Genomic DNA, 27,302 nt, shown 5'->3' with positions numbered 1-27,302 from the left:
AATTCATTTAATTCTCAAAACATAGCTGCTTTGAGTTATATAATGGTTTGATAAGAGATATTTTATCTCAAAAATATTTAATTGTTTTTGGTTTTTTTTGTAATGGAATGGAGTCTCACTCTTGTCACCCAGGCTGGAGTGCAGTGGTGCAATCTCGACTCACTGCAACCTCCGCCTCCTGGGTTCAAGTGATTCTGATATCTCAGCCCCCTGAGTAGCTGGAATTATAGATGCACAATACCATGCCCAGCTAATTTTGATATTTTTAGTTGAGACGTTTCACCATGTTGGCCAGGCTGGTCTGGAACTCCTGACCTAAAGTAGTCTGCCCGCATCAGCCACCGAAAGTGCTGGGATTACAGATAGACGTGAGCCACCGCGCCCGGCCTAATACTGAAATTTTTAACTTCCATGAATATGTTGTATGCTTTCATCTGTTTGAGTTCTAAAATAAAACTTTTCATTTTAAAGATTTCAAAAAGACCAAATGAACTAATCAGTATTCATTCTTATTAGAAAAAATAGTAATGCAGGGTATACTTTAGTGCTTTTAAAATTGATCTTTTCTCTATGGTACAGATTTACTTAGCTGAATGTGGTTGTTATTAAAGCACATGTCTAATTTAAAAGTACATCAAATCAGACCAGGTGCAGTGGCTTACTCTTGTAATCCTAGCACATTGGGAGGCTGAGGCAGGCCGATCACCTGAGGTCCGGAGTTTGAGACCAATCTGGCCAACATGGGCAAACCCCGTCTCTATTAAAAATACAAAAATTAGCCAGGCGTGGTGGCCGGTGCCTGTAATCCCAGCTTCTCAGGAAGCTGAGGCAGGAGAATCGCTTGAACCGGGGAGGTGGAGGTTGCAGTGAGCTGGGATTATGTCACTGTACTGCAACCTGGGCAACAGAGTGAGACTCTGTCTCAAAAAAAAAAAAAGTGTATCAAATAATTAAAGCATTTATGTGAGTGTTTTAGACAGGGATATTAAAAACATAATTTTGTCGGTGAGGCGCTGTGGCTCACGCCTGTAATCCCTGCGCTTTGGGAGGCCGAGGCAAGTGGATCACGAGGTCAGGAGATCGAGACCATCCTGTCTAACACGGTGAAACCCCATCTTTACTAAAAATACAAAAATTAGCAGGGCATGGTGGCGGGTGCCTGTAGTCCCAGCTACTCGGGAGGCTGAGGCAGGAGAATGGCGTGAACCCGAGAGGTGGAGCTTTCAGTGAGCCGAGATCGTGCCATTGCACTCCAGCCTGGGTGACAGAGCGAGACTGTCTCTTAACAACAAAAAACAAACAAACAAACAAAAAACCATAATTCTGTTGTTGGTCTTTGGGAATGGTTGGCTTGTACTTGGATTAAGGGGCACTTTATCTTTGATAACTAGGCAATAAAGTATTTAAAAATATAAGGGTTTTTTTTTTGCTTTTATTTCTTTCAGGGGAAAACTCTTGTATAGAAATTTCCAGATTGATACAAGTACATTCTCCCTGAGATCTTCATGTTTACTTCTGTCTTTTTTTTTTTTAATTGTTTTATTTTGTATTTTAGAGATGAGGTCTCGCTCTGTCACCCAGGCTAGAGTGCAGTGGCACGATCACAGCTTACTGCAGCTTCCAAACTCCTGGGCTCAAGTGATCCTCCTACCTCAACCTCTTGAGTAGCTGGGACTACAGGCACATACCACCATGCCTGGCTAATTTTTTATTTTTATTGTTTTTGTAGAGACAGCAGTCTCGCTTTTTTGCTCACAGTGGTCTCGAATTCCTGGCTTCAAGCGATCCTCCCATCTTGGCCTCCCAAAGTGCTGGAATTACAGGCCTGAGCCGCCACACCCAGCTTACCTCTCTTTCCTGATAATAGTGTGCTTAAAAAACACACTCATGTTAAAAATAAAGGTTTTTCTATAAAATATATACATTTATATGTGCATATATAGGTTTATATAATATGTGTATATATGTGCATGTATAAATTTATATAATATCCATGCTATGAGTAAAAAAGAATTGGCCAGATTGAACAGAACCACCCGACTGTCAGAATCATATTCCAGATAGAGATACTGCATGACTGTGCATTCGCCAGGTGCATCACTTGCCACCTGTGTTCTTTAGGAAAGAGAGACTTAAGGGCTACTGTAAATAACTAAATCATGGCCGGGCGCGGTGGCTCAAGCCTGTAATCCCAGCACTTTGGGAGGCCGAGATGAGTGGATCACGAGGTCAGGAGTTCGAGACCATCCTGGCTAACATGGTGAAACCCCGTCTCTACTAAAAATACAAAAAAAACCTAGCCGGGCGAGGTGGCGGGCGCCTGTAGTCCCAGCTACTCAGGAGGCTGAGGCAGGAGAATGGCGTAAACCCGGGAGGCGGAGCTTGCAGTGAGCTGAGATCCGGCCACTGCACTCCAGCCTGGGCGACAGAGCGAGACTCAGTCTCAAATAAATAAATAAATAAATAAATAAATAAATAAATAAATAAATCATTAGACACTAGGACAGACAAATAGGGTGGGAGATCTCAAGACTTCCTGATAGTCAAGTGGCTGGTGGCTCAGGGCATTGAGATCAGTCCTAAAGAACTGAAGGCATGGAATGAACATATTTCATGTTGCAATGTCTTCAAAGTTTGTTTTTAATGTTTTCAGGTAGAATTATAGAAATGATTAGTATTTTGCATCGAAATTTGTTATATAATAAAGGAAAAACACCAATGAATATTATTTAGTGAATTTTGGCTGTAAGAGGATGTAGAGATCGTCCAGTCCAATGGTTTCTAGCTCAAGTTCCTGAACTACAGGGTCCTTTGAGGTAGAAACATGATTCTGACAGTGGTGATGGTGTCATAAGTCATTTTCAGAACCTCACAGCTTAATGGAAATAGTACGTTTACTTAAATACGTCCATAGGTCTGTTACTGAATAAATGGAATTTGGTTTACTAATTCTTGCTATAGCACCCGTGTCCGTGAGACTCAATATAAATTTTTGACAGTATTTTTGGAACAGTTCTTATTGTTTGTGTGATTGATATTCATAACTTTTATTCTTGCATAGAGGTTTTCTAAAGAAGAAACAGAAATTTACTTGAAAAGGAAAACTCGTTTTATCTTAGAATACCGTATCAGCCCATTGAACCCTTTTATATATCTAAGATAACTGTGGAATCTGAGTGATCTTATGTTTTCTCTATCTTGAAGTACCTTCCTATTTCATCATCATAGGTATTACCTTATCATTATTCATCAGACATTCCCCAACTATGCTGAAAAAAAGAATAAATATAAAAAACGGGAGAATGATGGAATTGACTGTGCAATTGAAATAAATTATCACTATTATGTCATCATATAGTTTTCCTGTTGCATTATCCAAAGTATTATATCTGTTTTTTAAGAAGACATAAAGTCTTCAGAGAGCCTCATATTTGTAGTTGCTCTGTTTTAATTTTCATTTAATACAATTGAAAATTTCAAAATTTTTTAATTTTCTGTTCATAATGTCCAAAATTGACAGTAAAACATGTTCCACAGTTCTTAGATGAATCAGAAGACAAATGCAAAGAGATAGATAGCTCTCTGGATGCTAATGATGATGATGAAATTGATTGTATAAGCAAAATCTCAGACTGAGTCTTCAGATGACATTGTCTTCAGTGAATTTTCTCAAATTCAAGAATCGATGAGTAAACACTATCTCCAAGAATTAAAAAGGAATTATGGTGGCCTTGTACAGTCAATCTGTGAAAAAGACCTCATCGTGTAATACTTTGTATCAAAAACCTGGAATATCCCATTTGCTAAAATGAGGTGATCGTTTTTGTTTTGTTTTATGATATTTATGCACCAAAATTAATTTGATGTGTTTTGTAACTGGCAAATGCTGAACATAAAGGCAGAGACAAAAATGATCGAAAGGAAATTGATTATATAGACATGAAATTGTTTTTTGGATTGATCATGTTAATTGGTGATTATAAATATAATAATGAAAATATTTTGCAAGTATAGAGCAAAGAAGATGGCTGGGCCATCCTCTCTTCAATAGAAGTATGAGACATGAAAGTTTTTTAAAGTATTGCATTTTAGATATGTAAGTACAGGAAGACTTGGAAGTAGTGATAAGCTAGATTGTTTTTTGGATTGATCATGTTAATTGGTGATTATAAATTTAATAATGAAAATACTTTGCAAGTATAGAGCAAAGAAGATGGCTGGGCCATCCTCTCTTCAATAGAAGTATGAGACATGAAAGTTTTTTAAAGTATTGTATTTTAGATATGTAAGTACAGGAAGGCTTGGAAGTAGTGATAAGCATTTGTAATCTGAAATTATTTAGATGACACACGTATGAGAAAAAGAACCAGAAGAAATGATAAGTTAGAACCTATTAAAGATGCATTTGGAATCTGGGATCAGGAAATACAGAAGGCATATATTCTAGGTTTGTGTGTGGCAGCTGATGCACAGAAAACTGCATTCAAATGACTTTGCCCATTTTGGTTAAATTTAACTTCAAAACCAGTAAAACATGTAATATAAATTTGGATTTGCTATAGTTAATTGCTTAGTAAAATCTCCAATAGCTTTATTTATTTATTTTTATTTGAGACAGGATCTTGTTCTGTCACCCAGGCTGGAATGCAGTGGCATAATCTCAGCTCACTGCAGCCTCTACCTCCCAGGCTCAAGCGATCCTTCCACCACAGCCTCCCAAGTAGCTGGAATCACTGGCATGAGCTACCATGCCCGGCTAATTTTTGTATTTTTTGTAGAGATGGGGTTTCACCATATTGCTCAGGCTGGTCTCAAACTCCTGGACTAAATCCACATGCCTTGGCCTCCCAAAGTGCTGGGTTTACATCCTGAGCCACTGTGTTGGGCCTAGTTTTATGATTTTTAAGTAACAGCTTTACTGAGACATAATCCACATGTGTAAATTTACTTCTTGAAGTATACAATTCAGTGACTTTTAATATAGCTACAGAGCTATGCAGCCAACACCACTGTTTAATTTTTGTTTGTTTTGAGACAGAGTCTTCCTCTGTTACCCAGGCTAGAATGCAGTGGCATGATCTCGGTTCACTGCAACTTCCGCCTCCTGGATTCAAGTGATTCTCTTGCCTCAATCTCAGTACCTGTAATCTCAGTACCTGGGATTACAGGCACACGCCACCACACCTGGCTAATTTTTTTTGTATTTTTAGTACAGATGGCGTTTTACCATGTTGGCCCAGCTGGTCTTGAACTCCTGACCTCAAGTAATCTACCTGCCCCAGCCTCTCAAAGTGCTGGGATTATAGGTGTGAGCCACTGCGCCTAGTCGCTCTGGGATTACAGGTGTGAGCCACTATGCCCAGCCACTATCTAATTTTTTAGAAGCTTTTCGTCATCCGGAAAAGAAATTCTGTAACCTTTAGTAGTCAGTCCCTACTCTTCCCTCCTTCCAACCCGTGGCGCCAGAAATCTGCTTTCTGTCTGTGGAGACTTATCTGTTCTGACCATCTCATATAAGTGGAATCCTGTAATATGTGTCTTTTTGTGACTGGCTTCTTTGACTTGCCATAATGTTTTCAAGGTTCATTCATGGCTTAGTACATATGAGTGCTTCATTCCTTTTTATGGCTAACATCCCACTGTATGGATATATGCCACATTTTGTTTATCCACTCATCACTCGATGGGCATTTGGGTCAGTTCACTTTCGGGATTACATAAGTTATCCTGTCATGAACATTCATGTACATGTTTTGTGTGAACGTTTGTTTTCATTTCTGTTGGGTATGCACATAGGATCATATGGTAACTCTGTATTTCACATATGGAGGAACTGCCAAACTGTTTTCTAAAGTGGGTGTACCGTTTTACATTCCCATCAATAATATATGAAGGTTCAAATTTCTCCATATCCTTGCCAATGTTTCTTATTGTTTTTTTGATCCTAGCCATCCTAGTGGTTGTAACACAGTATCTCATTGTAGTTTTGATTTGAATTTCCGTAATGATTAGTGATGTTGGACATCTTTTCATGCTTTTTGTCCATTTTTGTATCTTCTTTAGAGAAATGTCTATTCAAATCCTTTACCCCTTTTTAATTGAGTTCCAATGATTAGTTTTCAATAGCTATTCTTTTAGCTGTTATCTTATTTATTCTCTGTATTTCATTATTTGAAATTAACCTAAAAATACTTTAAAATACAAAAAATGGTCTATTGTACCCAGAGGAAAAAGACTAAAAATTATTTTTTTCTGGCATACTGAAGGTTAAAATTATTTAAAATATGGAATCTGTTTTGGAGAAAATTCTTAAAAAGAAGTCGTTGTGTTACAAATGCTAGGAATCTCTCATTTGTGCTGACTTCGTTTTACAGATGAAAAACTTGGCAGGATTGGTTAAAACATTTGACCTGAAGTCAAGCAGTTAAAATACCTAGAAAAACCTGATCTCTTGGTCTCTGATCTATTGCTTATTTTAGTTACCTTTCTGTCATACGTGGTTGTATTATTTGGAAGCATATTTTTGACACAGAAGAAAAATCAGTACGTATTTGGTCCCTAATTTTTATCTATTCATCTTTAGTATTACCTTTCGCTTTTCATGACTAACTCCTGAACTACTTTTTATGATGAACATGGCTTCAGGCTTTTGTGTGATAGTGTTGCTTTCCAACTTGTGCTGCTAGGAAAGAGTTTGTGCCCTCCTTAAGGGTGTTTCTTGTGATAAGGTGGACCAGTCTGAAGCAGGAGCCACAGTTATGGCTTTACTGGTTTTGGCAAGCTCAGAGGATCCCTGCAGATTTTTCAGCAGTTGGCATGTAGGGCTTGCAGCTTACTCATTTATGCCTCACATTGGTAACCCCTCGCCAAGTCCAACCTTGCCTACCCTTACCCTTTTTCCCGTTCTCTTATGTACAAATACAGGAAACTCCCTGCATGTGAAATAAAAAATGTTGTCTCTTGTGTTCAGTTATCTTAAAGAAATGGCTTAAGTTCAGGGTTACTTTTGATTTTCCTAATGAGTTCTTTATTCTTTTTTTCTCCTAGATATTGAAAGGTATAGTAAAAGATACATGAAGGTATACAAGGAAGAATGGATACCAGGTAACTGCAAAACGCACAGTATGGAAACAATTTTTAAAGGCTGTCTCTCTCACCTCATATTTTTTTTTTTTAGGCTATGTTTTCTATTTTTACCATAGGAAAATTGAGTCTGGTTCTTTTATTGTGATTAATTAGTAATATAAATCTGTTAGAAACTAAGGTGAAAAGATTTTTATGCTAAAACAAGGAAGAGTTGAAGTGCTTTTGTGGAAGTTCTTAAAATATATATATATATGTTTGTTTGTTTTGTTTTGTTTTGAGACGGAGTCTCGCTCTGTTGGCCAGGCTGGAGTGCAGTGGTGCAATCTCGGCTCAGTGCAAGCTCCACCTCCAGGGTTCTTGCCCATTGTCCTGCCTCAGCTTCCCGAGTAGCTGGGACTATAGGCGGCTGCCACCACGCCTGGCTAATTTTTTGTATTTTTAGTAGAGACAGGGTTTCACTGTGTTAGCCAGGATGGTCTTGATCTCCTGACCTTGTAATCTGCCCACTTTGGCCTCCCAAAGTGCTGGTATTTATAGGCGTGAGCCACTGTGCCCGGCCCTTAAAATATATTTTTTATAAAAATAGGACAGGCCAAACAAACCATTTGGATTTTCCAATTTAATTAGCCACAATCACAATTGTAATTTGTAGTACCAAGAAGCACAAATACTGTGCTCCTGAGCAATTTTAGAGTATTTGAAGAGAAAAAAAAAATCTTGTTTTAAAGGTATTGTAAGCCAAGCTCATGGATCTTCCTTTCTTTTAAGCAGACTAGTTTTAGTTGTTAGGTTTCTTTTTCAAAAGAACTATATCTAAAAAGAAGCTTTACCTTGGGTATGGACAAGTTGGAAGGGGCCGTAAAGGAGATCTCATCCCACTCATTCATTTTGCAAATAAAAACAGTTGTCATAGAAATAAAGTGACCTGCCAGGCCATGTGCCATTACTGTTAGAACCCAGGTCTCATTTTAATTCACATTCTTTTTATGTCTCTGTCCTTGGTCTTTTATGGAAACTGCCCTTATGTAAAAACATAAATGGCATTAACAGCATTATCGTTTTCACAGATTATAGTACTATCTTTTCAGTGTTGGTAAGGTCGGACACAACTTAGGTCTCGCATTTCTTCCGTTTCATTAGTATTCATCTCTCAAATGATTCTGTTTACATATTCCCGTCATGATCTAAAATGAATAGTTTACAAAAACTAAAATATATTCAAAGCAAAATTTATTTTTCAGGTAAAATGACTTGAGATTTAAATGCTTTATAAAAATGCTCCAAAATTTCTTTATTAGCAGGCAGTATTTTTAAATCAACTTTTATGTTGCTTCAATTTTCTATTTAACTCTATGCTTAAAAATGAAAAGAAAGTGACACATTAGAGGAATTATTTAACTGATACAAGCAAAAGTATTTATTGGAGGAAATTTATTTTTGACAGCTATTTATATTTTTAATTTTAAAGTTTTCAGATGTTAGAATTGTTTATTTCATTTTGCATGTGTTGGGATTGTGGTAACATACTTTTGAAAAAAAAAATTTGTTGCATAAGAAATATATCAACTACAGAATATATCAACTACAGAAAACTTATGAAATACAAAGTAGTCAAATAAATAAATATAAATAATACTTAAGAAAAACTGTCATAATTCCAGCACCCACAAATAATTACCATAAGATTTTCTTCCCAAAAAATTTTATAGCACTGTTTCAGAGCTATTGTAATAAACTTTTCTTTATAGGAGAAAATATATCATTGTCTGTTATATTTGGATTTTTTTTTTTTATGTTTCAAGCTAAATTTGTAAAGTCAGATACTAAGGCACTTTATTGTCATTTCCTGGACAACTATTGTGTCCTTCACGTAGTTACATTCAATGCCACTAATTCCTAAAGGAAACTGCAATTTTTTTATTTTTTATTTTATGTACAGATTGGAGAAGACTTCCAGGAGAGATGATGCCAAGAAATAAATGTAAAAAAGGTACATTCACTAATATAATAGTAATTCAGGTAGGAGAAGGTCATTTCTTACATTCTGTTAATATGGACTTGTCAACCCAAAATTATACTCACTGTTCTTAATGCTTTTCTTAAAGTATTTTGTGCCAGGCAAGGGGGCTCATGCCTGTAATCTCAGCACTTTGGGAGGCTGAGGTGGGAGGATCACTTGAGCCCAGGAGTTTGAGACCAGCCTGGGCAACATAGTGAGAACTTGTCTCTACATAAAGTTAAAACAAATATTAGCCAAGTGTGGTGGCATGCACCTGTAGTCCCAGCTACTTGGGAGGCTAAGGTGGGAGGATCACTTGAGCCGAAGAGGCAGAGGCTGCAGTTAACCCAAATTGCACCACTGCACTTAAGCCTGGAAGACAGAGCAAGACCTTGACACTCTATAAGACCCTGACTCTCTGTCTCCCTCTCTCTGTCCCCCTGTATATATAAAAATGCATTGTAACTATTTTGCTAAAGCTTGTTTTTTTTTGTTTATCTTTTGGGTGTTTTTTTTCTTAGTTGTTGCCTTTTCTTTGTGTGTGTCTTATTTTTTAATTTTTAAATTTTATATCTTTTTAAAAATTTCAGTGTTTATTTTACATACAGGGGTACATGTGCAAGTTTGTTACATTGGTATATTGCACCAGGTAGTGAGTGTACTACCTAATAGGTAGTTAACCCACTCCACTCCGTCCTCCCCTCCCAACTTCAGTAGTTCACTGTGTCTATTGTTCCCATGTTTATGTCCATGTGTGCTCAGTGTTTAGCACCCACTTATAAGTGAGAACATGCAATATTTGGTTTTCTGTATTTATTCACTTAGGATTTTCCTTTAGTTGTGGAATTCTGGAGATGCTAAGAAAGACTCTTCAATTACTGTGGACTTTTTCATTGGCATAATTGCAGATTTTTTATTATACTGGCTACATTATGAATTATTACTAAAACATTTTAAAATTGGGAAACCAATAAAACAGAGCTTTATGTTGTATAGAAGAATGCCAAAGTGAATGTTTGCAGTTTGTTTTCCTTTAGTAATTTCATTCAGTAAATAGGTATCTATTATTGCCAGACATTGTGTTGACAGGAATAAAACTGAGCAAAGTGGGAATCATCCTTGCCCTCATGGAGCTTGTAGTCAAATGCGGTAAAATCATTAAACAAAAACACACTGTCCTCATTGGGAAGGGTTCTTTGAGGAAATGGAATTGGAGTTGAGATTGAAGGATGAGTAGGAGTTTACTGAGACACAGTTGTGGGAGAGGAAATAGGGAAATAATAGGTTTGTGAGAGAAAATCAGAAGTTCAGTTCAAAAGTGTTACTTATGGTTCCTTTGAAATATACAAATAGAAATGTTAAATATATTGTTGGACACAGGGGAATGGACCTCAAAATGGAGACTGTAGTCATTATCAGAGATACGATCATTAAGACCAAAAGAAAGGGTGAGATGGTCTAGGGCAGAATTAGATAATTAGAAGAAAGGAGGGCCTAAACCTGAGCTTATAGGAATGCCAACATTTAATGGGCTGGTAGAGGAGACTGACTGGCAAAGAAGGAAACTGGAAAGAGAGAGGGAGGAGGAGAACCAGGAGAGCAGGGTTACACAAGATAGTCTGGTATTTCGGAAGGTGGTCAACAATGTTAAAAGATGTTAGACATTGCTGCTAAGAGGTCAAATAGGATGAAGACAGGAAAATGTTCGCTCATTTTTGACGTGTCAGTTATTGGTGACCTCAGTGAGAGCTTTTTGAAAGATTCGCAGAGGTAGAATCCACATTGGAATGGCTTAACCGGTAAATGGAGCTTAGGAAATGGAGACAGCTAGCATACATGAGTCTTCTTAGAATTTTGCTATGAAGAGTGAAGAGTGAAAAAGGAAGGTAGCCAGCGAGGTTAAGAACAGTGGGGTTATCAACTAACAGAAGAGAAGAGAAGGAATTCCCATTCCCCTTTTTAACACCTTTATTGAGATATAATTGACATACAATACAATGCACATATTTGAAGTACATACACAATTTACATTTTTTGCACGTGTATTTTTATTTTAAAGATACAGTATATAATCATATTTAGCTTGCATGTAGAATATTTTGAAATATGACAATTTATATTCTGTCTTTTATACTGTTGGTTTTTATTGGGCAAATATATTACTTTCATAATAAAATACCTGTGCATGAATGATACTGGTCATGTCCTAGAGGATCACACATCTGTAGTTGACTTTAAAGCTGAAAAGAATGTGTTCATTTTGGAGGAGTTAACGTTTTCAAATATGTCATCCCTGGGATTCTATACCCAAATTAATCATTAGTAAAAGCTCCCAATGTATCAGGATTTCCATTTGTTAATAAACAAAGCAACAATGAAACTTTGTTTCTCATGTTGCTCTAGTATTTTTTTGTTACATATTGTGTAATTTTTATGTCTTGTTTCTGATAGGCTTGGACTCTTCTTTTTGTTAAGATGTCCTCCATTGATTTACATAGAAGTAAACAGTAATAACAGTAGAGTCAAAGGCTGAAAACAGGTGTTTCTTGAAGAACCAGCTACTGCCATGTGTTAAAAGAAACTATTCAAATATATGCAGATACTTGGTCAAAGATGGGAAAAAAAAATTAGTTTACTTACCTGACCATATTCTCTAGTATCCCTTTAACAAAGGTTTATGTTATGAAATTAAATAATTTGATAAAAAAAAGTTCTTAGAAAAAGACTTCATGATGTAAGTAGAATACATTCTTAGCTAATGTGTTTTGGCATTAATATTATAATATTTATTGAGATCTTGTTCATAAGTGATGCTATATTTTATTTGTTACAGTTCATATTAAACAGTCTTTGCCCTCAAGGGGGTCAGAGAAAGTTACCCATCATTAAATTTAACTACTACTTTTGTTTGAGGAACCTCACTAATGCATATGTTTGGGAGCTCTGAGCTCAGTAATTCCCTGAGGGGCAATTCAGTATAACACAGTAAATTGTAATTCCATCAGTTATGGGTCATCTACCACAATCTAAAAATTTTCTTTTGTAGGTTAAATGTTAATCTTTAACAAAATTACATCTTCCTGAGCCAAATTTTCCTCTTACAAAGTAATTTCTAAGTGTTTAGTTTTATTTTGGAAAAGAACTGTAATACTCTCTGACCACAATGGGACGATTTTGTAGCTTATCATATTGCTTTGGTAACTAACTGGCAGAATTTATATGTGAAATAGTTCTCTACACCCTGCACTTTCAGAATAGCCTCAAAATGCAATATTTTTGATAGGAGTAGAAAAAAGAAATTATGTAGCCCAAAGCCATTACAACATTTTATTTCACTTACATGCTTTTGAATTTTCAGATTCATATGATGAGTGTATTCAGTTTAACTATTGTAATCTTTATTGCAAAGATACTTGTGTGTTGCACTGTCATCTCTTTCACCATTGGCAAATGCACATATTTGAAGTACATACACAATTTACATTTTTTGCACATATGTATTTAAGGCAGACATATTTTTATTTTACTTTAAAGATACAGCATATAATCATATTTGGCTTGAATGCAGAATTTTGAGATATGGCAATTTATCTTCTGTCTTTTATACTGTTGGTTTTTATTGGGCAAGTATATTATTTTCATAATAAAATACTTGTGCCTGAATGACACTGGTCATGTCCTAGAGCATCACACATCTGTAGTTGACTTTAAAGCCGAAAAGAATATTTATCCTGCACTTCCTTTTTATTTTGCACACCTGGTAAGGTTCCTCTGGTTAGAATGAAGTATACTTATCAGTGAAGGAGAAGCCAGTGCAGGTGGATTTGTGGGAGCCTTTCACTATACTCTTGGTACTTGTCTATGAGGCAACATTTTAGCAGTTTTGGCCCTAATGATATTAATTGCCAGTACCAATTTTCAGTACTAGTAAAAAATATACTTCAGTCTTAAAAAAAGAAAAATCCTATTAAGTGATCATCATTTATTCCTCATCATTGGAAAATTGGTGAGGTGTGATTTGTTTATTCTTTGAGAAAATTAATTTACTCTGGAAACTATGTGACTGCCTAGGATGCAGTAGCACAATGCTGGATAGCATACGCAAGGACAAGGAAATACAATACACAGTTGCAGTTGCAGAAAAATGTGTTAACTGGTGGTTTTACTTCAGCAGGCCCAAAACCCAAAAAGGCAAAAGATGCAGGGAAAGGCACATCACTCACTAATACTGCAGATGTGTTGAAAAAAATTGAGGTAAGGTTTTCTTCTTACTATACAAGTGAACTGAAAAAATGTAAAAGATCCTACCTCCTTTTGCTTTCTTGTTTCAACCTTTCAGCATTCTCTTACTTTTTAATAATGTAAATTTGGCAGAAGCGAACCCAGCGTATAAGGTAACTGGGAAGGTTTGAACTTTGTGGGCTGGGAGATATGGAGGGTCTGTCCTGTCCTTTGTTAGTACTTGCCTGGCCACTTACCTCATCTTCTGTCACCTCTTTCTTTTTCACTGTATCCCCCTTTCGGCTTGTATTTGAATCATGCAAGGGGAGAGAAACATGAAAAAGTTTTACAAAGAGTTACATATGTAATTCTTTTAAAAACCTCTCATTTTTCCTCCTGTTGGTTAATATGTACTGTTTAATGCTTTTTTGGTCTTATGTTAAGTATTGAATATTGAGGGAAAACTGTATTTTATAGAACTTATTTTTATAGCCTTCTTTATCTAAATATTTCACAAATAAAAATGTAAGATTCAGAAGGTTAAAACACTGAAAATTTTCCCTCCTATTCCTTTCCCTAGTCATCCAGTTCCCTTCCTATAGACAACCAATGTTACTAGTTTCTTATATGTATTTTTCAGAAGTATTTCATACATAGCAAATACAAGGTTTTTTTTTTCTTTTTAAAGACAGAGGTAGCATATTACATTCTGCATTTTCATTTTATCACTTAACAAAATACCTTGGATGTGGTTCCATATCAGTCTCTGTAGAGTTACCTCATCCTTTTCTTTTTTTTGGCTGCACTATAAAAATGAACTGTAATTTATTTAATTAATGTCCTACATAATTGGACATACAGACATTATATTTCATCTAGTGTTTTGCTGTTATTAACAATGCTGCAATGAATTCATGTTAAGTATGTCATTTCACATATGTAGGGTGGCTTTCTACAAGTATTTGGTCAGTACTTATGTGCACTGTATGAAATGGATAGCTATTGTTACATTGCTCTTTATGGAGATTATACCAATTAACTACCATTATCAGTGCATGCATTGTCTTGCTTTGATGATGATGATGACAGTAACAGCTAACACTTTATTGAAACTTATTCTGTGCCAGCCTCCTTGATGAGCTCTTTACATATGTTATGTTCATAAAAGTTCATAACAACAAGGAGAGGTGGGTATTATTCCTTCTTTACAGATGAGGAAGTCAAGGCTTTAAATTTTTTACTTGCCTGGCCAAGTAGGCACAGCTACTTGGTAGTGGAAACTCATATTTTTATTTTATTATTTGACCAGTACTTGAGTTAGAGATAACATGTCTGAAAAATAAAGCCAGAGTACTGACGAAGGAGCAGTGATAACTGTCAGGTTTAACTATACTGGAATGATGGGATTGCAGTTCTAGCCAGTTTGTATTGATTGAACTCAGGTTCTGGCTATGCTTAAAGCTTCCTGGAGAAAACTTGCTAAGATGACATGTGCTGTAAGGAAGATTGATCTGGACCTCTGGGTGTGGTTTCTCCTGGTAACAAATTGTGTTTCCATATTCTCTACATTTAAACACCTTTTTCAGGACACACACTGGCAAAACTGGAAATTTAAATCTAGAAATACCAATGAGTTTAGTAGAACAAAAATTGTTCCCAGATGACTCTCTTATTGCTGATTTTTTCAGCAAAAGCAGTTCCAAATTTTTTTATAATAGAACATTAATGGATGGATAGGGAGTGACATACATTCAAATCTCATGATTAATGTGTGAGTAATTAGTGGTAAACTAATATCTGAGGTTTCTTTTTTCTGCATAACAGGAGGCTCTGTATGGTGCCTGTAAGGCTGTATAATATTTAAACCAGAAGAACTGCTCTCTGTCCATAATTGAACACTGTTTTCAGTGTCTTTATAGTATTCATTTTATTCTTAAATCTGTAAAGTAGTAAGGTTAGATGGTTAAATCTCAACAGGAGAGAAAATAGAGACTAGTAAGTAGAAGAGCTGAAACTAGTAGCTTAATGCAAAAGGAATGAAGCAGTGAGACAATGTATGTGACTTTGAGATCAGTTTTTATTAAAAAGTTGTATAAATCTGCTATTTTTAACCTATTTTATGAGTCTGATTTAGATCTATGTGGTGGAAATAAAGATGAGAATTTTTTTTAAAGACATTTGAGATAGCAATAATAGAAATATAGACTTCCTAGTTCCTATGTGGCACTGAATGAATACTGTATTTAAAAAGTACTTTTGGCCAGGCGTGGTGGGTCATGCCTGTAATCCCAGTACTTTGGGAGGCCGAGGCAGGTTGATCACAAGGTCAGGAGATCGAGACCATCCTGACTAACACAGTGAAACCTCGTCTCTACTATAAATACAAAAAAATTAGCCGGGCATGATAGCGGGCGCCTGTAGTCCCAGCTACTCGGGAGGCTGAGGCAGGAGAATGATGGGAACCCGGGAGGTGGAGCTTGCAGTGAGTCGAGATCGTGCCACTGCCCTCCAGCCTGGGTGACAGAGCAAGACTCCTTCTCCAAAAAAAAAAATAAAAAAAATAAAAAGTACTTTTACATAACTGGTTTAAATAACTATGTTCTTGATTATAAAATAATAGCATGATTTTTTAGACATAGTGTGTACCCTGCACAGAGCTAAATAAATATGGTGCTACAATTTCCTATTAACTACACAAACTTATTGGTTGCAGGTCTTTTTACTGTGATCTGATTAAAATATAAAAAAAAGTTATAATATTAACATAGCATCATATATGTGTGTATATCTTATTATAGATGCTGCAAAAGATCCATAAGCACGCTTTACTTGCACTTTTCCAAAAGGATTGCCATTTGGAAAAATTGCACACATTATATTGTAGTAATAACACATATAAGACAACATATGAGTCAGTATCAAGATAAATCATCTTATGTCTATTACCTTGGTGTTATTTGTTCTGCCTAAGTGGGTTAAGCAGACAGGAAAGGTGGAGTTTGAATTTTGATTAGAAATTGAGCCTATCTAATGTAGTCTCTCTATTGTCTTTGGTTTCCTTAAATTCAAATTTGAATTAATTACGATTTTTAAAGATACGCATTTAAGAACCAATAAAGGAATAGCTAAGTTGTAGTTACTCCAGATATAAAACCTGTTTTCTCTCTATATGTAGTCTACAAAGCAAATACCTTATAATAGAGATGGAGTGTTTGCAGATTCATGCATTAATATTCCAATTTCTGTTTAGGGGACTAATCACATTTTAGCTGAGGTGATTTATGCCTTAATTATGAGTATTAATATGTGAAATTATTGACTCCTGGAAAACTTGTGAAATTCTGTCATATGTGCAAATTGAGCATAGTACAATTTAGTGAACAGATAGTGACAGTAATGAACATAGGTCACTTTTTATTAAATGAAAAAAATTGTTGGTAGTCCTAATAAAAATACAAGGATGTAATTTTAAAGTTAATTTTGTATACTATTCCCTGATGGTTCCACTTGTGGGTAAGTGGAACTCTCATGGAATCAAAGCTTTCCAAACTGCATCTCTCTTTTGTCTTCTCTTTTAGAATTTCTAATAATTGCTAGTATTGACTGTGATTTGAGTTTTAATTTCTCTTTTTCTTCTCCATCTGCCAGATATAATAAGAAACAAGAATTCCTGGCAACAGGAAGTAAATAATGAGAGAGAAAAGAGATAAAGACACAGATAAAATGCAACTAGGATAATCTAGCCCAGGATGACTTGCTATTATAATAATAGTGTTAAATGGTCTCATGTATAAAGTGGAACATAGACATTTTGAAATACTATTACCTTACTTTTTCTCCTTTTATGTTAGAAGGAAAACAAAATAACATTCTAAAAGTTCTCCATAAACTAAGTCACCTCAAATATTTTAGAAGGAGGTAGGATAGACCGCGAGGTACTGTGGCTCATGCCTGTAATCCCAGCACTTCGGGAGGCTAAGGTGGGCAGATCTCTTGAGACCAGGAGTTCGAGACCAGCATGGCCAACATGGAGAAACCCTGTCTCTACTAAAAAATTAGCCAGGCTTGGTGGTGTGCGCCTGTAGTCCCAGCTACTCAGGAAGCTGAAGCAGGAGAATCACTTGAACCCAGGAGGAGCAGGTTGCAGTGAGCCAAGATCGTGCCACTGCACTCCAGCCTGGGTGACAGAGCGAGACTTCCTCTCAAAAAAAAGAGAAGGTAGGAGGGAAATTAAGCATTGTGCATTAGAGCTGATAAGCCCAGTATTAATCTGAAACCCAATTATTAAGTAACAAAATCAAAGAAAATGCTGGTTTAATGGTGAGATAGTAAATTCCTTCTTTCTTGAGTTGACTGATAGTTTCCTAGTGGTGACCTGGAGGTGGTGTTAAGATGGGATTAGAATAAGGTGATACATAACTGTTCCCTTAAGGCTAAGCAGGGAAGTCAGCAGTCTAGTGGTTTCCATACAAATTAATGAAACACGCTTATACCAGGAATTGGAAAAAAGAGACGATGGTGAAAAATCAGATGAGGAAAATGAAGATAAAGAAGGAAGCAAAGAGAAAAGTAAAGAAGGTGATGATGACGATGACGATGATGCTGCAGAACAGGAGGAATATGATGAAGAAGAGCAAGAAGAGGTAATGGTTCATTTGGGGATGGCAGCAAAATAAATAAGGTTTATCTAATAAGGAATCATATATATAGTATGTACTAAAATCAACAAACAGAAACCAAGATGATGGGAACCAGAAGTATATTATTATCAATGGCATCAGTTCCTTGCTATCAAGAGAACTATTATAGCATTGAAATTATAATGATGTCAAATTGAATATAGGAGATAAAAATAACTTGATTGGCAGCTTTGTAAGTATAAATCTGCAAGTTAAGGAGATTGATCAGATTAGTGCAGTTAAGATTTAACAACATAAAAATTTAAGTCAGCAATTCAGGTAACGGAGAGCTTAACCACATAGGTCTAGAGGAGAATCCCTGCAGTGTGTTTCAAAATTCCAAAGTGCGTGTGGACACTATCAGAGAAAATTGATAATTTAACCTCAGGTATCTGGCTGAGTCAGGACCCTGTGTTTTCGATTTGGGATGCCTAACTTTTAGAATGAAATGCACATAGTACATTTCAGAATTAGCTGGAGTCAATCAGGTATTTTTAGCAGGGTAACTTTGCAGACCACAGCCTCGTTGGGACTTTGTAGACACCTCAGACAGTAACCCTAGGTGGAGAGTTTCTTCTCTATTCTGGTGACCTTTGTCTTCATTCCATTTCAGCCTCTTATACCACATTCTCAAATTTTCTTCTTCAGAAACTGTTCCAACTATGAAATCTTTACTATATTTATTTTGCATTAAATTTGCTATCTTTTGAAATTTATATTGATATAAACAGAGTAGTGTGGATACATTTTTTATCTGTTTCCAAGTGGCTAGCCAGCTGCTAACCTCATTTCTTCAATGATTTGCTTTCCTCATTGATTTTGAAATTCTTCCTATATCAGCTATTAGATTCCCATTTCTACCTCTGTTCTCTGTTCCATTGATCTATTTTGAATCAACACTAAGCTGTTCCAAGTAGTAGAAGCTTCTGATTATTTGTTTATGCTTGTAGAGCATGTCTTCCATGCTGCTCTTTTGTTTTCACAATTTTCCTGAATATTCTGTCTATTCTTTCAGATAAATTTTAAGTCTAAACATTTAAAAATTAAATATGTCAATTTGTGGTAGATCACATTTGTCTCCAGCCTTCTTTTCAGATCATTCATGTTTTTATTTCCATTGCTCTCTGACACGATTGAGACTGTCAGTACTTCTGATCATCTCTTTCCCCTTTACTGGTTCTCTGTTTTAATTTTCTTTTCTGAGAAACTTAGACCCTTGCTCACCCTTTATCTTCTTTTTTGCCATTATTCTTGTCTCTTGTCCTCCCAGCGCACACTCTAGACCAAAGCCAACTTTGATCATTTCCATTCTCTATCTCTTTCCCCTTTCAAATCTGACCTATTGAGCATTTCTTGGGAATCACAGAAATTGATGCCCCTCAAAAAACACTAGCCTCATTTTTCTGGCTAACATGTTTCCTATTTCTCTTTTTAAGTCAGCTCTTTACAGCAATTATTTTAAATCAACTTCTTTCTTCTTATTTCTCTTTGTTTACTACCTTTTCTTTCACTCTTAGCAGATGATAGTACCTCCATACAGGAAATGAAGTCATCAAGAGGAAACTCTATTAATTTCATGTCCTCTGCCTGCAAACTCAGTGTCTTCCTTCCTCCTCCTCTTTTTTTTTTTTTTTTTTTTAATCAAGGGAGGAAATCCCCTTTCTCCTATTTGGGGCTAATGGTCCTATCCTTTTTTGGAACCATAGTCCTCAGGTCATTTCCCTTTCCATATTTTTAACCTCTTTTTCTGTCTGTCTCTTCCATTCATGAATTAAAACATGTTCATTTCCCATTGTAAAATATGGTGTCTACATTCTCCCTCATGCCATCTCTTGGAAAGCTTCTTTAGCTGTCATCACCCTCCCCCTCCCCCGCCATTAGCTCTTTTCAATCTTAGTTTCACCTCCATTCCTATTCAAATTATTGCTTTTGACAAATAGAAGTAGCTTAAAGAAAGAAATTATTGCTACCACGCTCACCATAGACAAATTTTAGCCTTTATGTCACTTAACTTTTCTGTAGTATTTAACACTTCTGATAGCTCTATTATTAAAATACTATTTCCTGGCCAAGCACAGTGGCTTACTGTGTAATCCCAGCACTTTGGGAGGCCAACGCAGGTGGATCACGAGGTCAGGAGTTTGAGACCAGCTTGGCCAACATGGTGAAACCCAGTCTCTACTAGAAATACAAAAATTAGCCAGGCATGGTGAAAGGTGCCTGTAATCTCAGCTACTTGGGATGCTGAGGCAGGAGAATCGCTTGAACCCAGGAGGCAGAGGTTGCAGTGAGCTGAGATTGTGCCACTGCACTCCAGCCTGGGCAACATATATATATATACTTATATATATAAATATATATATTTATAATTTCCTTTATTTAAATTCAACAATTTTCAGCAATTATATGCATCTTTTATGTCAGGGATTGTGCTAATTGCTAAGTCATAGACAAACATGTTAGCTTCCCTTCATTTTTGTTACATGATGCTTCTCATTTTTCTCCTATATCTGGTACATTTTTGTAGTCTCTTGAGTTCTTTCTAGTCTTTAAATGTCAGTATTCTTCAGGGTTCTTCCCTTGGGCTGCTTTTTCTTGCCATCATCTCTCTGATTGATTGCATCCCTCCCCATAGTTACCCTGTATAGACGTGTAACTCCTCAGTTCTTTTTCATTCAACCTATAGTAAGTGTACACTAAGTATATGCTTGGAATTCTACTAGGCAATGGGAAAATGAAGATAAGATACAGTTCTTCTCTCAGGGAAATCACTAGAGAGACAAGAAAGGTAACAGTTAATACACAGTGAATAACGCTGATATGTTAGTACAGGATGCTATAGCAGCACATAAGAGATGCTATGGGCACACCAAAGTCTATTTTAGGCATATCAAAGATGATATTTCAAGGAAGACAATTTAGGTGATCTGAAGAGCTAATCACATCAAGATAGAAACATGGAATGGAGTGGACACTTACAGGGAGAAAAAGGAACATGGAGAGAGGCTTGCAGGTGATGAGAGTGTAGCATCTTAATTTAACTGATCATATAAATTGGTATGGCTGAAGTAGAGGGTGTAAGTGGACTTATGTTGAGAGATGAAGCTGGAGAGATGAGCAGGTCATTAAGGACTTTGAATGTCAAGCTGAGAAATTTGACTTTATCCTGAGCACTGTGGGGAGCATTGAGGGGTTTTAAACAGTGGAATGGTATAATGATGCTTATATTTTAGAAAGCTCAGTTGCTTTGAATGGAAGAGCCAAGTTTGGGTCATATTTGAAAGCTTATTGCTGTAAACCAGTGGTTTTCAATACTCTTGAAGGGATATTTAGTAGTGTCTGGAGATACATTTGGTTGTCACACTGCCATGGGGGTAGTAGGGTGGTGGTGCTATAGGTTCTAGTTTGTGTGGTCAATATTCTAGACAAGACTGGCATTTGCAATGCTCTGTTGACAATGTCTGCTTGCATTGAGTTGAGTTGGAACTATATCTGTGTTGAAATTAAGATCTCCTTTAACAAAAACAAACATTGGGATTCTAGTAGTTTTAGAATTCTTCATTGAGCCTTAGCAGAATATTAACACCAGTGGGTTATTATAACATTTCATTTAAAACAAACAAACAAAAACAACAGAAAAACTCCCCATTTTAATAGATAAATGTGTGTTCTGCATGTATGGCTGAGTGAGGGTTGGAAAGGAGATCTTCATTAACACCTTTCTACATTTAAAATTATTCCTCTCTGCTCTTTTTAGCAATTATTAATTAAAATTTGTGGTAATTTATCCAATGTATTGAGGATTTGATGGCGCATTTTCTTTTGAAGAATAAAATGCGGCAAATTATCTGGTAACACCTATTAGTAAAATCAAGGAAATAAAGACTTTTCTTCAATCTTTTGAATGTTGTAATTGACGAAAAACACAAGGGCTCAAATGAGAGCCTAGAACCATTTAAGCCATCAGTTTCACTACTGAAATTATAGGTTTCGCTACCTGGTACCTGTATCAAGATTACTAACATTACACAATTACCAAATTTGAAACACTTAAACAGAACTTGGAGGAGGTATTCATGTCTAAAACACAAGTGACATATGCTTGATTTAGAATACTAGAGTATCCTTTCCTTATTCATCTCCACTTTATGTACAAATCGGCTTACTTTTATTTCTACACAAGTGTTCTTACCAAAGGTCTCCTTTACAATGAGACCTCATTTGAACTCTCAACCATGCCACCCTCCCCTGATATACAGGCCCCAAGCTTCACCCAGGTGTCTAAATATTGCCAAAGTTTTTGGGCACCAGAAAAGCCAGGCCAACTATCCAGAGATGGGAATGGTCTTAGCTGGATGCAGAAACTTACAGTATCTAGGGAAGAAAAAGTAATGAGATAACTATCTAAATAATGCATATACAGTGAATAATACATGTTACTTTTCTTGCATTATGTAAATACATTTATATTAAAAATCCCACTATCCAGATAGTAAAACACAAAAACAAACAAAAAAACATTGGAAAAAAATTAATAAAATTGATACGAGAAATAAAATTTATAAAAAATTAATAAAATTTGAGAATAGTCTGTATTTCTTACTATAGATAGTAGAGATGTGGAGATTAATCTCTTTTTATAGCAGATCTCAATCATGTGCAAAAATGTACTGACTAGTAAAAGAAACACCCATGGTCTTATCACTCAACTTTAACAATGGTCAATTCATAGCTAATCTTTCAACCACTCATTCATCTACCCAATCCCTCCCTGTCTACCCATCCCATTCCCTGTGCCCCATGTGCCTTGGATTGCAAAGAAAATCCTAGGCATCGTATCATTTCATCCACAAATATTTCAGTATGGATTCAAAAATAAGTAAGGGCTCTTTAGCAACATCACTGTATCATTTTAACACCCCATACAATGAAATATAATTCTTAATTTCATCAAGTATCAGGCCAGTATTGAATTTTCTTGGTTGTCTCAAAAGGTTTGTTTGTTTCAAACAGAATTCAAATACAATCCATACATTGCAACTGATTAATAACTCTTAGGTTTACTTTATATCCAAAGTGGATTTTTGATTGCAAGATACTGGAGGCCCAGAAAAATAAATAAGAAAGTAAGATTTTGAATTTTTGATAGAAAGCACAGATATTTTCTGAGTTATTTGCATGGACGATAGTCTCATTCAGTCACAAGAAAAAGAAACTAAGAAGCCCTAGATAGAGTATAATATAGGCATCTTTTGGATTTGGTTTGGTATCATGAGGCTTTTTTTTTTTTTTTGGTTAGGAAGTAAAAGTGTCTCTGGCTTATGCTCAGTTATGCTTTGTGACTAAAAATCTCAGTACTGGGGTAGTCTAATGGATGTTAATGTAAACTGGCTTTTTTTCTTGAGTGTCTGTGCATTTTTTGGGTAAGTGTTTAGAGGTTTAGCTAACTAAACTATGTATCATCCCAGTAAGCTGTAATGTGTTAGTAGCTATATTATCCTATCGAGATGGTATGGGCAACCCTTCATGTTCTCTTAGCTAGTTGGTGCCTGACAAGAATGGGAGGTGGTGGTCTTAAGGAAGAAAGCACAGGTAAACACAAGTGAAAACTGTTGTGTTTTTGCAGCGGATAAAAAAGCAGAGACTTTTAAGCCTGGAATATTTTCTTACTACTCATTCATTTTAATATTGACAAAGGAATATATCATTTCACTTAGGAAAATGACTACATTAATTCATACTTTGAAGATGGAGATGATTTTGGCGCAGACAGTGATGACAACATGGATGAAGCAACCTATTAGGCATGAAATTTTTCAAAAAATATTTTTATGACGCAGCTTCTGAACATTTGGACAGACTTGATTTGTATTTTGTCTCTGATAAGGAACAAATATTTATTTTTGTTTTGTTTTGTTTTGGACAAATATTTGTTACCAAAATATTCAAAACCACTTTGAGTTTACATACTAGTTACCTTACAAATTAGTACCTGACATTCTGACATTCCTTCTAAACACCTCTGCCATCTCTCTTACATACTCTCATGGATTTTTTTTTTATTTGAATATGAATGTGCCTAAAGAATTTTTGCTCTCTTAATCTATGTATATGTACTTGAAGAAATCATTCTTGCTTAACTGCTGATCTTTTGTAAAACTACTGCTAGTCATAATGGATTTCTATAACCTGAAAGTTGATATAATACAGCACATGGAGCACTTTAAAAACAAAGAAACTTGAAAATAATTTTATTTTTTACCTTTACATGGTGTGTTCTAGACTACTGCATTATGACTACATAAACCTACCTGAGCTCTTAAAAGTACAGAATTGTGAGATAGAGGTTTTGTGATGGAAAACATACACACAGGGAAAAATACCAAACTGAGCAATATAAATTTCACAACTCACTCTTAGCCGGTATAAAGAAACTCTCACATGGGGTGAATATTATAAATACTTGAATTTGGGACTAAATACTGTATGATATATGAATTAATCATTCCACTGTAATAACTGACATCTTCAAATAGTTGGGCTTATGAAAAATTTGACTAAGACATTTAATTTTATATTTTATAAAATGTGAAGTTCTGGTCATATAAATATCATGTAGAATGCATGTGTGTGAACTCTATGAAGTGAAGTGTGGTGGCCTTTTATGTTTCAGAGTACTCAAGCTGTACAATTGATTTATATAAAAACGCAAAATGAACTCAGGTCATTTTGAAATTAAGATTAATTTTTTTGTTGTTTAAAGCTAGCTCTCCTAACTTTATATTTTGGGAAAAATTACCTAAAAACCTCAGCCTACAAAGACTCTCACAAATGCCAAAGATTTTCAAGGAAATTCATATTATATATTTCAAAAATGATTTATCAATGTTATCTACCAAAGGAAATAATTTTATTTTTCCCTTTTGGGAAGATATTATTATCCTCTAATGTTAGAATCAGATCCCTAGATTCTGTTTCTACCTGTACTATTAAACTCCACCTTGAACCTAAGCTTGGTTGTTTCTGTGCCTTAGTTTCTCCACTTGTAAACAATTTCCTATAAAAATTGTTTAAACACCAACCAAAATTTACCATATGTATTCATTCTCTTGCCTTAAAGATCAGTTCTTAATTTACATTTGGCCCTCACCCTCTAAAAATTTGTAGTTTGGAGAGTAACTGAAAACACAATTTTAAGAAACATTTTAAGAAACACAATTTTAAGAAACATTATTTCCTCACAAAATATAATCTTATTTTCCTATCTTGTATTCATGCAGAAAATTGGAGAAAATGTGTATTGTCTTGTGCCATTTTGCAACATGAATTTCTCAGGAAAAAGATCACTTTCAATGGCAATACTTTCTTAAATTCAAGATGGGTGTGAGGACCTATCTTATTAGTTTACAGCTGTGTTAACCATTTGTGAATTACTTCTTGTTTAAAGGAAGTTGTCAAAAAATTTTTAAGATTCTAAATGGAATATATGAATAAAGTAAGCCGTAGAATAGAAACTTCACAAAAAGTTGTCATTTGCAGTTGATAATTAATATAGGTGTTTTATTCTTTCAACTCCTTAGTACCAGAGCCAAATACCATTTAGTTCTCAGAAATCTTATCAATATTGTTCTGTTTACCTACTTATTATAAATCTGCAGATAACCACTTGAACCAGGCAAATACACTGAAGATAAAGGTTATTTCTTTTTTTAGCTTTGAATTTGTCATGACCATTTTAGTCTTGAAGATAGCAGGGCAGCCACTTGGGGCAAGGATTTACTCTGGGAGGTACCAGCCATACCCTTTGAGAACCTTCTTTCCCCCTTTGAAAGATCTTTTTACAATGTTAAGGTATAGTAGTTGTGAGAACAAGCAGGATTTGCAGGTTGCTTTACCAGCATGAATCTCATTTTTCTGGCTTAAAATCTGAGACTGTGAAATTATTCCATAGGAAAGTTAATGTTATTTTGCAGAATTAGCCTGTTACATAAAAGTATTTGTTGAAGTGTCTTTAATAAAATTGCTATCATGAGCAAAACTGTTTGGTTGCTGTAATGCTTATTTTTCTGTATTTATTTACACATTAAATTCTTACAAAATTGTGTTCATTTTATAGTAAGATATTTTGTTTTAAACTTATTTAAATGTTTATTTCGTAGAGAAAACTAATTTGTTAATACAGATCTTACCTAGTAACTTATCTATTAAGCAGGGATGCTTGTTCCAAATATTCTTGAATAAACAATCACCACAAACAACAAAACTGGGTAATGATTATTCAAAAAAGTTGTGAGATGGGCATGCTGGTCTGTGCCTGTAGTCCCAGCTACTCGGGAGGCTGAGGTGGGAGGACTGTTTGAGCTCAGGAGGTCAAGGCTTCAGTGGGCCAAGAGGAAGCTGAGGTGGGAGGACTGCTTGAGCCCAGGAGGTTGAGGCTTCAGTGAGCCAAGATGACAACACACACGCACACGCACACACAGTTATGACAACAAACTTAAGAGATTTGGCAGACAATATAATTTAGTGTGATCATTCGTGCTTGGGCTGATTTATACTGGATACTAGAGAATGTTAAGACATTCAGAAGATTCTTGTTAAACTTTTCACTTCACTACCTTCAAATGTACAGTGTCGATGGCTTTGCTTTTACATGGTTAAAATCTCAAGCCTGTGTGGTGGCATGTGCCTGTAGTCCCAGCTACTCGGGAGGCTCACATGGGAGGATCAGTTGGCCCCAGGAGTTCGAGGCTGCAGTGAACCATCATGCCATTGCACTTCAGCCTGGGCGACAGAGCAAGCGTCTGTCTCAGGAAAAAAAAAAAAATTAGAAAATAAAACCCCTGTAGTAAAAATTACCATTTTATTTAAAAAACACAATTTTAAGATCAAGATGCATTTGAAAATGGGAAAAAGAAAAAAACAGGGTTTATACACATTCCTCCATCAAATAAAAGCTCCAAAAAACTTTCTCAGTTTTTCTGCTAAGAATCTTTTAAACAGTATTCTTGAGGTTTTATAATAAATTAAAACTACATATAAATAGAGCAGGTTATAATCTGTAGATAATGACTCATCTACAACTTCATAGCAATTCCTGGACCATGCCTTACCAGATCTTACCCTGAGGAAAATCCCCCAAAGAACATTCATCTAAAATGTTTTATCTATGTCTTACAGATAATCCAGGGTATTCTGCCTCACTGTAGCAAATAGGAAATCTGAATTGGTAAACCTCTGGCAATTTGCTGTATCTTACATAATATCTCTGTATTAGTCTGAAAGTAGAGGAGAAAAGCTTTGCTTTATTCAATTAAATT

The 27,302-nt window shown here is 35.6% G+C and overlaps 1 protein-coding gene across 4 annotated transcripts in view; it reads left to right on the top strand.

The window, feature by feature from the left end:
• The window catches only part of POLR3G (RNA polymerase III subunit G), a 41,345-nt gene extending 15,261 nt beyond the window's left edge, over positions 1 to 26,084 (top strand). For 3 of the 4 annotated variants that reach the window (XM_010387979.2, XM_010387980.2, XM_030927144.1), the window contains exons 4-8: positions 7,048 to 7,104; positions 9,026 to 9,076; positions 13,257 to 13,339; positions 17,803 to 17,949; positions 23,703 to 26,084. In XM_010387979.2, the coding sequence (XP_010386281.1) occupies positions 7,048 to 7,104; positions 9,026 to 9,076; positions 13,257 to 13,339; positions 17,803 to 17,949; positions 23,703 to 23,789 (425 nt within the window). In that variant the 3' untranslated portion in view covers positions 23,790 to 26,084. The remainder of the gene's footprint in view (positions 1 to 7,047; positions 7,105 to 9,025; positions 9,077 to 13,256; positions 13,340 to 17,802; positions 17,950 to 23,702) is intronic. The other variant, XM_030927145.1, reaches the window with a different exon arrangement.
• Positions 26,085 to 27,302: the final 1,218 nt, after the last annotated feature.

Source organism: Rhinopithecus roxellana, chromosome 3, assembly GCF_007565055.1.
Source record: "Rhinopithecus roxellana isolate Shanxi Qingling chromosome 3, ASM756505v1, whole genome shotgun sequence".
In the NCBI taxonomy this organism is placed as follows: domain Eukaryota; kingdom Metazoa; phylum Chordata; class Mammalia; order Primates; family Cercopithecidae; genus Rhinopithecus; species Rhinopithecus roxellana.
Note: the sequence above shows the minus strand (reverse complement) of the source record. Positions and strands in the feature narration are given on the sequence as shown.